Genomic DNA, 10,297 nt, shown 5'->3' with positions numbered 1-10,297 from the left:
AGTCTGGGGGGCATCAGGGGGGTGGAGAGGAAGGAGGGTGCTGGAGGGGTGCAGAAGGGATTGGGAAGGTGAGGGGTGCAGGGTAGCACCTCCATCCTGGGACCTGTCCCCGCAGTGTGGGCTCACACACCTACCCTTGCACCCCAAGATCTGGTGGGGGTCCCCCCCAAGTCGCTGTCCCTGACAAAAGGGGGCTGTGGGGGGCAAACGATGCTGCACTTGGATATCACTAAATTCACCTCTGTAGCGTCTGCCCGGGACACAGGGATCTGACGAACCCTGGGGTGTAATTGTGCCCCTTCATTTGGGGTGTAGCTGCTCTTGGTGGCTGTGTTGACCAGGAGCAAGCTTACAGCAGCCCTGCCACCCGCACTAATCCACGCTAATTAATTTCCCCGATAACATCCCTGTGTAAACCCAGCCTTAGGGTCCCCTCTCCGGGCTTGCAGGAGCGCGTGGGGTCACCCCAGCTGCCAGCTCAGCCCAGGGCGCCCAGGGGCACCCGAAATTTGTCCCTGGCCATGGCCAGGAGAACATTCTGAGCCCATCCACGATGCCCAGGAGCACCCAAAATCTGTCCCTTTGCAGCGGGAGAGCTTGGGCTCTTGGGGTCACCCCCAGGGTGATGGCACAGGTCACTCAGGCAGCACCAAAACGAGCTCAGGCCGGGGATCATTAACCACAGACATGTGTTGACTTAATCATTACCAGCACATTTACGCTTCCAAAACCGTTTCTGAAGCAATTCCCTTTCTCTTTCCTCCACGGCCCAGCACCAGCTCCACTCCCGGGTTAAAAGGGAAAAACAATTGGGGAATAATCAGATTTAACCCCGTATTGATGAGAACTGGTCTGTACATGGAGATCTCTTCGTGCAGCTCAAGCAATGGTCCCCCGGGACCATTTTGGGACCGCTCTGACTTAAACAAGTCAAAACTCATTTACAGGACAGGCTAACGTCTCAACAGTGAGTTTTGTCCCTAATTAGACAAACTCATCAGTGCCTCCCACTCTGCAGGACGGCTGGAGGAGCTCCAGCCTCTCCTCTCAGCGCCTTCCAAGCGGAGCCGATGCTCAGTTTGCTCATTAACAAAAGCAAATATTCTTGCAAAACCCAAAAGCTCCCGCAGCAAACTGTCCTGCTTTCTGGGGAAAGGGGATTTAACCCCGTATTGATGAGAACTGGTCTGTACATGGAGATCTCTTCGTGCAGCTCAAGCAATGGTCCCCCGGGACCATTTTGGGACCGCTCTGACTTAAACAAGTCAAAACTCATTTACAGGACAGGCTAACGTCTCAACAGTGAGTTTTGTCCCTAATTAGACAAACTCATCAGTGCCTCCCACTCTGCAGGACGGCTGGAGGAGCTCCAGCCTCTCCTCTCAGCGCCTTCCAAGCGGAGCCGATGCTCAGTTTGCTCATTAACAAAAGCAAATATTCTTGCAAAACCCAAAAGCTCCCGCAGCAAACTGTCCTGCTTTCTGGGGAAAGGGGATTTTCTGCTGGAAAAACGTTACGGTGGAAAATCCCCCCCCCTCTGCTGGAGATCTGTCTGAGATCTGGTACCGATTTGGGCTGTAAAACGCTGGATTTCGACGTGGCCGAGGTTCAGCTTTGAAAATCCCGAGCGTGGAAGGGGAGTGGCACTAATCAGATGCGAAGTCACAGGTGGAGAGAGGGAACGTGCTGGCAGGGGGACAGCCCGTGTCCCCAGCGCCCTGACTCCTTCAAGGGCTCACAGGACAGAGCAGCCGTCGCCTCTCGCCGAGGGGGAAAGCTCTTCCCAAACCAGGACAGAGCAGCCGTCGCCTCTCGCCGAGCAGGAAAGCTCTTCCCAAACAATTTCACTGAATTTCACTGAATTTTTAGAGTTGGAAGGGACCATAGAGATCATCTAGTCCAACTCCCCTGCTGAAGCAGGATTGCCTAGAGCTTGTCAGAGCATGTTACTCAGGAGCATCCAGGCGGGTCTTGAAAATCTCCAAGGAAGGGGACTCCACACCCTCCCTGGGCAGCCTGTTCCAGGGCTCTGCCACCCTCACCGTGAAGAAGTTTCTCCTCAGATTTGAGTGGAACCTCTTCTGGTCCAACTTGTGCCCGTTGCCCCTCGTCCTCTCACTGGGAACCACGGGAAAGAGTCTGGCTCCCTTCTCCTGCAACCCTCCCTTGAGATACTTGTAGGCATTGAGAAGGTCTCCCCTCAGCCTTCTCTTCTCCAGACTAAAGAGTCCCAGCTCTCTCAGTCTCTCCTCATAAGGGAGATGCTCCAATCCTTGAATCATTTGGGTTTAAATCCTATTTCTCTGCTCTTCCTTCAGAGCTCTGGTGGAGCGAGAGGCTGCTTTTGGCTTCGCTGCAGGTGACACGAGGCTTTGGGAACCCTGGGTTGGTGTCCCCCTGCCCTGGGATCTCAAGCAGGTCACTCAGTCTGGCCGTGCCTCAGTTTCCCCAAGTGTGACTCGAAGGTTACGCTCATTTCTGGGAGGAAAAGGGCAGGTTCTGGGGATAGTGGGATGCAGGTTACTGGGATAGTGGGATGCTGGTAGGACGCAGCCCCTCTCCCCCACAAGGTGGGATGCCCTTAGCCACCATCTCCTGGTGCCCGAGCTGGCCCTGGCCCCACCGGGCACCAGTTTCATTAGGGGACCCGCTCACGTCCCAGGGGCCTTTCCCACGTTGGGCCTGTCACACTGAATTACTGCTCCGCTCCTCAGCCCCATGCTCAATAGGCCCAGCCAGCTCCAAACAAAGTCCTCCTCCTCCTCCTCCCTGCTAATCTCCTCCTCTCCCCCCCCTCTCCCTCCCCAACCCCGACTCAGGTAATTAATAAAACAAAGCGGCTGCTCTTCCCCCGGGAGCGGGTCCAGGCTCTATTAACGGGCTCCCCGCGCGGGTGGCAACGGCCAAAGGGCTACAAGAAGCCCGGGTGGAGGGGAGGGGGCAAGATCATGCTGGGAGGGGGGGGCCAGGCCAGGGTGGAACATCCTCAGCCGCTGAATTCACCCCACGGGGTGGAAGGAGCTGGTCCTGGTAGGTCCTGGCAGGAGGACGGTTGTGCTGCTGCCCCTTCAGCTGGTCCTTCCAAGCCAGGGCACGTTTCCAACCATCCCCCTGGGACTTTTGGAGGTGGGTGGCAGGACCAGCACAGCCTTGTGCACCCCGAGTTGTTTCCAGGGACTCCTCGCAGCTTCCCAGCATCACAGCTCTCCCAGCATCTCTCCCAGCATCTCCCCCAGCACTCACCTTCCCTTCACCTTCTGGAAAACAAATCGTATGAGGAGCGGCTGAGGGAGTTGGGACTGTTTAGTGTGAGGAAGAGGAGGCTGAGGGGAGACCTCATCACTCTCTACAACTTCGTGAAAGGACACTGTAGAGAGGTTGGTGCTGGGCTCTTCTCACAGGTAATTAACAATAGAACGAGAGGGAACGGCTTCAAGCTCCAACAGGGGAGGCTTGGATTGAACATTAGGAAGGAATTTTTCACCCAAAGAGTGGTCGGGCATTGGAACAGGCTGCCCAGGGAGGGGGGGGAGTCCCCATCCCTGGCTGTGTTTAAGGGCCGTTTAGATGCAGTGCTGAGGCACATAGTGTAGGGGAGGACTTTGTAGAGTAGGGGAGATGGTTGGACTCCATGATCCCAAGGGTCTCTTCCACCCTGAATGATTCTATGATTCTATGATTCCCAAACCATCCCCCCTGCCTGAGCTGCCTGGCACCCGTCTGCCACACTACACTGCCCTCCCCTAACGACCTCATCCCGCTTTCCCAATTAGCAGAGGCATCCTCTGGTGAGAGCAGCCTCCAAAGCCCAGCGAGGACCGAGATTTTTGGTCACTCTGGCTCCCAAGATGCCCAATCTGAGCTGTCAGTAGCCTAGCACAGAGCAAGCCCTGGAAAGCACAGGCAGCAGGCGCAGGGGTCGGTGCTGGGGGGGAAACAAAAGCCCTGCTGGAAAGGAACTGGTCTTTTCATGTGTTTTAAGCTCAATTCAAGTCCGGAGCCTCCTCCGGACAAAAGGCTTGCAATCTGAGCTGAGCACAGAAATCCAACCCCAAGGGGGAAGAGAGAGAGAACCTGGCCTTGCTTCATTCAAGGCGCCAGCACTTTACTTGTCATTCTTTCTTTAAGGGGGAGCGGGGGCTTGACACGCCTCAGTTTTGTTCTCTCCAGGGTTTGCCAAACAGGGGCAAATCACCTGCAAAAACTATTTGTCCTCCTGAGCCCCTGCTCCATCTGGGTCCCGAAGAACCAGGCAAGGAGAGTTTGAAATTCCAAACCATCTCAAAATCTCCTCTTTTTGTTCTCTCCAGGGTTTGCCAAACAGGGGCAAATCACCTGCAAAAACTATTTGTCCTCCTGAGCCCCTGCTCCATCTGGGTCCCGAAGAACCAGGCAAGGAGAGTTTGAAATTCCAAACCATCTCAAAATCTCCTCTTCCAGAGTGGGAACAACACAGCCCAGAGCTCTGCAACCCAGCGGCCTGGGGGAAATCCCAGTTCAGTGGTGGCTCCTGGGCTTGTGACCCAACTCTGAACCTCTTCTCTATGCAAAACCAACCTTTCAGTTTCTCAGCAGGGCCCAGAGCATCGGCGTTTTTCCTCTGCTGAGACCAGAGCCAGGGAAACGACTCATACCTGTGTTTTTTTCACCCGTTTTTCAGGGCAGACTGGTTCCTCCTGGACAGCCGGACGGTTCGCCACGCGGCCATCGGCTTGTTCTGCTGCGGGGTCTCAGTCTACTTAACAGGCAAGTGCTCATTTCCCACCAGCACAACCCAGCCCAGCAGGAACTGGGCATTTCCAGTCCAGCCCAGTGCACCCCGAGCTGGTCTCTGAGGGCTCGTGAGCTGCTGAGTTTCTACTTCAGCATCGGGTTTGTTTTGCAAATGGCTTTGCCACCTCATTCCCGCAGCATGAACTTTCCGTTCTCGGTGACCAGCCCCTCTTGAGAGCTCCTGTGGCCTGAAGTTTGCATGGCTTTGGTCCTCTTTCTGGTTCCTCAAGGTATTTTTTCTGCACTCTCCTTTCCTTCCAGCTCTCGCCATCTACATGCTGCTGCTGTTTGAGCTGGAGGCCGGCATCGCCAGCGCCTGTATCCTCTCCTCTGGCATCCTCGTCCTGCTCATCACGGTGACACACGCCCTGGTACGGGCTTCCCAGGTCTCACGCCGCAGCCGCTCCGAGGTTTCTCCCACCCTGTATGAAAATGACTCTGCCCAGCAGGGAGAATCCTCCACCAGTGATCTCAACAACAAAAACGCGGCCTCGCCCCGGCCCAGGCCTGAAATCCATCGGGAATTTTCTTTCCCTCCTTTCCTGGAGCGTAAATCCCAGCTGGGATCTCCTGCCAGCAGTAACCTCACCTCCTCGGGCAGCCCCGGGCTCCGATCTGAGAAGGAGAGTTACAACCTGGCCCGGACCCACAGGACGCTGTCGGCAGAGTCGGGGCTGCTGCAGGCACAGGGGACACCCTGGAGCGGCGTCGCGCAGGAGATGAGGAACGTGCTGGCGCGTAAACCTGGAGCCTCGGGCAAGGACTCGACCCTGGTGTGAGTGGAAACGGGGACCTTTTCACCCCACCTCGTCCCCAGGGGAGCTGCAGGCACCAGGGGCCAAGATTTGCATCTGTATTTAGAGCTGAAAATAAGTCACGGCCGCGTTTCCACCCTCCCCCTGGGCTCTGGGCAGCCGCTGCCTGATGCTCTTTGCTTCTTGTACCGAGAAGACGCCACCTCCACTCAAAGCCAAAAGCCCTCAGCTGCCTGCCCCTCATCCCCAGCCCCTGCTGCCACTTGTTACCCCACAAATTAGGATGGGATTGGCAGGGCAGCAGCTGGCAGTGACCCACACGGGACCCCCAGGGCTGCCCCAACTGCAGCAAAGAGAAGAAGCGACCTCATCGAGTTGAGAAGTGGACCTCATCCATGAACAGACCAATTGACCCTCCTTCTCCAGCAGATCCCAGCTGGTTTCTCGGGCTGCCTGGACCTCCCTGCCTCCTTCCTTCCTCCTCCATCCCCAGGAGCCACCACTACATCAAGATGGTTCATACGATCCACCCAGGGGGGGTTGTGCAACAGGGCAGGGGTAAGAAACCGAGGGAGGTGATGGAGAAGCAAGTGAGATGGAAGCAGAGCCGTCTGCAAGATGCAGAGGGTGGGTTTGGGGTGGCAGAGGCCTTGCTGCTCAGTCACCAGTAGGGTCACTTAGCAGGGAAAGGGGCTGTGGTGGGGCAGCCCTGGTGCCCCAGCTTTGCTCAGTGGTGGAGGGACCTCTCTGGTGCTCATCATCCAGGCTGAGGTCTGCGTTGGCGTTGCTCATCCTCTGCTGTGTGCAGGGCAGAAGCACAAGGACTAAAGGCTTCCCCTGTTTCCATGAAACACCAGGAGGTTTTGCTGATAAACTCCTCACTGGTTACACCATACTCTGCCAGCCCTGCCTGGAGCAGCAGCTCACTTGGTTCTTTCCCAATTCCTTATCCTTTATAAAGCATTTCAGTGAGCGAGGGGAGTCACTGATTCAAACAGACCCCCTCTCACCTCCCGTGCCATTATTCTGGAAGACACCTGTTATCCCAAGCACAATAATTTCTTTGGAAACTGAGTGCAGCTCTGCTTTGATCCCTGCATCCTTGGTAAATTCTTCAGGAAAAGAGAACTGTTGGTTCCAGGAGAGATTAACACTGAGGTTGCATCCTTTTTAAAGTGATCTCTGCGTACAGCTCTGCTTCCCACTGCTTGACTGCCAGCCCTGCCTGGAGCAGCAGCTCACTGGGTTCTTTCCCAATTCCTCATCCTTCAGTAAAGCGTTTCAGCCATTTCAGTGAGCGAGGGGAGTCACTGATTCAAACAGACCCCCTCTCACCTCCCGTGCCATTATTCTGGAAGACACCTGTTATCCCAAGCACAATAATTTCTTTGGAAACTGAGTGCAGCTCTGCTTTGATCCCTGCATCCTTGGTAAATTCTTCAGGAAAAGAGAACTGTTGGTTCCAGGAGAGATTAACACTGAGGTTGCATCCTTTTTAAAGTGATCTCTGCGTACAGCTCTGCTTCCCACTGCTTGACAGGGGATGAAGAAAGTCCCTTTTTTTTTGTTGGTTTTTTTTTTTTTTTTTTGAAGATCAGGACAGTTTCTTTTTTTCCCTTGAAAGGCTCCAACCCTGTGTTGTCTTTGTTTTGCTCCATGCCCTTTGAAACACACCGAGCCAGCAGGCTCCAAGACCCCCCAGCCCGAACGAGCAACACGGGAATGTTTTAGACAGAACTTTCTTGTGGTTTTTTTTTTTTTTTTTTTCCTCTTTTTATTATTGTTCCCACTTAAGACCAAATTCAGCAACTCCCTGGCACACACATGAAAAACTCTCCTCGCAGAATGCCTCCTCAACAAAGCCCAAATGTGCCTGCATTACATCTACAGCCATCTACAAAATACTGAAAGCCAGACCTAGTTTTTTCTGAGATACTTCTGTGGCCAAGAGGTAGAGAGAAAAAAAAATGCCTCATAACAGTCTGCCATTGGAAAAAAAAAAAACTGGGAAGGACAAACACACTACCCTCTTTCCCTGTTGCAGAGTGCTGTGGGAAGGGACACGACTGAGCTCCCCAAAGCACCCCGAAAAGTCCTGACCCCGGTGGCAGGATTCTCCTGCTCAGGTGCAGCACCTTGTTACGGGGAAGGCAGAGGCCTCTGAGCAGCTTCACAGATTGAGCAGGTGGTTTCTCCCTCCTCCCCGTGGCTGGAGAACGCGGAGCTGGGCTCTAAAGGCAGCAGAGGATGGCCAGTCTTGTCTGAAATCAGGAGCTGGCTGGAGGATTCTTGCCTTGTGGGGCAACAGCGCTGGAAAAAGAAAGAGACAGTCACGTCCAGCAGGCAGCAGGAGCCACAAGAGACAGTCACGTCCAGCAGGCAGCAGGACACCAGGAGCCACAAAAAACATAGAATCATAGAATGGTCTAGGTTGGAAGAGACCCTTGGGATCATGGAGTCCAACCATCTCCCCTACTCTACAAAGTCCTCCCCTACACCATGTCCCTCAGCACTGCATCTAAACGGCCCTTAAACACAGCCAGGGATGGTGACTCCACCCCCTCCCTGGGCAGCCTGTTCCAATGCCCGACCACTCTTTGGGTGAAAAATTCCTTCCTAATGTTCAATCTAAACCTCCCCTGTTGGAGCTTGAAGCCGTTCCCTCTCGTTCTGTCACTAATGACCTGTGAGAAGAGACCAGCACCAACCTCTCTACAGTGTGGAAAATGGGAAAGATTGAGGACTCCCACAAATAAAATCTCACTGTTTGCAGCAGGAGAATGGCTTAGGCCAGCACACCTTTCAGTGCAGACCCAGAGCAGAACCCACCAGCCCCAATCTCTGCACCCACACGCCACTGTGAAAACCACTAAAAATGCTGTGGGCTGCACAGAACGTGACTCTGCAGCCAGGAAAATACAGAATCTGAACCAGCAGCATCTAAGGCAGAGTCATTCTGCAGAGACAGAGCCTCTCTCTTCACTGTGGTGGTTTTATCAGGGATGGGCATTGGGGAATTTTTTCACCACTGCCCGGTCAGACTCCAATCCCAACCCCCTTCTCAGGAGAGACAAATACACTGCACTCAGACAATCTGCTGGAAGATATTTTAGTAGCTGGAGTTCAACTGCAAACACACACACACAAAAAACCCCACATCATCATTCTGCTGCTGCTCATCTCCCTGGAACTGTGCCCAAAACCCACCAGATCCACGACAGAGAACAGCACCAAAGGCAGCCTCTCGCCTACTCCATCGCGGCTGCATCATCTCCCTCCAAACGCCTTTGACACCACAAAGATTTCATGTATTACCCGACCAAACGTTGGTTTTGTTTTATTTTTTAATGAGGAAATAAATTATTTTCCAGTTAACCTTTTGCAAACAAGATTATTTGCTTCCCAGTAAACACAGCCAGAAGATGAGGGGAAGGGAAGCCGCGTGCTCTTTCAAACAATGGTCTAGAATGATATTACTGAGATAATGTATTTGCACGGGGCTGTGTTAGGTCACCAAAGCCCCCCCTCCCACCCCCCCCAGCCAGGATGGTCACTGGGATAAACAGTGTCACATCCCCCCTGGTACCTGCGGCCCTGGGCGGCGTTGAGCTGGTCCTTCATGGCGATGGCGTGTTTGAGGAGGCTGTCGATGCTCTTGAAGTACACGCTGCTGTCGGTCATGTTCTTGATGGCACTGAAAGGAGAAAAGAGGCCGAGGGGTGGAGGGAGATGGAGGCCTGGGTAGTATTTCTGAAAGCATCATGTGGTTTTAGCACACACACACCCACCCCCCAACAGAGAGGACTGTCAGCCTGGAGAAAAGGAGGCTGAGGGGAGACCTTCTCGCTCTCTCCAGCTCCCTGAAAGGAGGGTGTAGCCAAGGGGGTCGGTCTCTTCTCCCAAGGAACAGGCGATGGGACAAGAGGAAACAGCCTCAAGTTGCCCCAGGGGAGGTTCAGATGGGATAGGAGGAAGAATTTGGGCACTGAAAGGGTTATTAAGCCTTGGAATAGGCTGCCCAGGGAAGGGGTTGAGGCACCATCCCTGGAGGGATTTAAAAAACGGGTTGACCTAGTGCTGAGTGATGGCTCAGTAACGTTTTTTTTATCAGAGTTAGGTTGATGGTTGGACTCGATGACCTTAAAGGTCCCTTCCAACCCAGATAATTCTATGAGTCTATGACTGTTAATAAGAAACCTCAAGTTTCTATGGATCCTCAAACCTTAGCTGGCTGGTGGGTGGATTTAGGGGCAGGAGATTGGCAGGTCTGCACCGCGCATGGAAAAGGGGAAGAGCTGTCGCACTCATCACAAAATTCATGGTGAGGGTTCAGAGAGCACTGACCCACACCCTCAAACCCCCCTGCCTCACACCAGAGCAAGAACAGGCGGTTTCTGCCTTGTTGGTCGACTGTCGGCTGAACAGGAGCCAGCAGTGTGTCCAGGTGGCCAAGAAAGCCACCAGCATCCTGGCCTGTGTCAGGAACAGCATGGGGGGTAGGGCCTGAGAGGTGATTGTCCCCCTGTACTGGGCACTGGTGAGGCCTCACCTTGAGTGCTGTGTCCAGTTTTGGGCCCCCTACCATAAAAAAGACATTGAGGGGCTGGAGCGGGTCCAGAGAAGGGCGACAAAGATGGTGAGGGGTCTGTCTGGAGAGTAAGTCTTATGAGGAGAGGCTGAGGGAGCTGGGGTTATTCAGCCTGGAGAAGAGGAGGCTGAGGGGAGACCTTATTGCTCTCTCCAACTCCCTGAAAGGAGGGGGTAGAGAG

At 54.1% G+C, this 10,297-nt stretch overlaps 1 protein-coding gene and 1 long non-coding RNA gene across 2 annotated transcripts in view; one reads left to right on the top strand and one right to left on the bottom strand.

Moving 5' to 3' along the window:
• Window positions 1-6,648, top strand: part of TMEM221 (transmembrane protein 221) — a 20,632-nt gene extending 13,984 nt beyond the window's left edge. Inside the window, exons 2-3 of the mRNA XM_014938058.1 lie at window positions 4,661-4,746; window positions 5,035-6,648. Of these exons, the coding sequence (XP_014793544.1) occupies window positions 4,661-4,746; window positions 5,035-5,552 (604 nt within the window). The 3' untranslated portion in view covers window positions 5,553-6,648. The remainder of the gene's footprint in view (window positions 1-4,660; window positions 4,747-5,034) is intronic.
• A 633-nt stretch (window positions 6,649-7,281) lies between these two features.
• On the bottom strand, window positions 7,282-9,375 carry LOC106885817. The gene is made up of 2 exons (XR_001411505.1): window positions 9,115-9,375; window positions 7,282-7,838 (listed from the first exon to the last, which is right to left on the bottom strand). It is a non-coding gene; the product is annotated as an uncharacterized LOC106885817 (long non-coding RNA).
• Between the last annotated feature and the right edge of the window lie 922 nt (window positions 9,376-10,297).

The sequence above is a fragment of the Calidris pugnax genome, unplaced genomic scaffold, assembly GCF_001431845.1.
Source record: "Calidris pugnax isolate Ruff unplaced genomic scaffold, ASM143184v1 scaffold46, whole genome shotgun sequence".
In the NCBI taxonomy this organism is placed as follows: domain Eukaryota; kingdom Metazoa; phylum Chordata; class Aves; order Charadriiformes; family Scolopacidae; genus Calidris; species Calidris pugnax.
The sequence above is the reverse complement of the archived record's forward strand: the minus strand, read 5'-3'. Positions and strand labels throughout refer to the sequence as shown.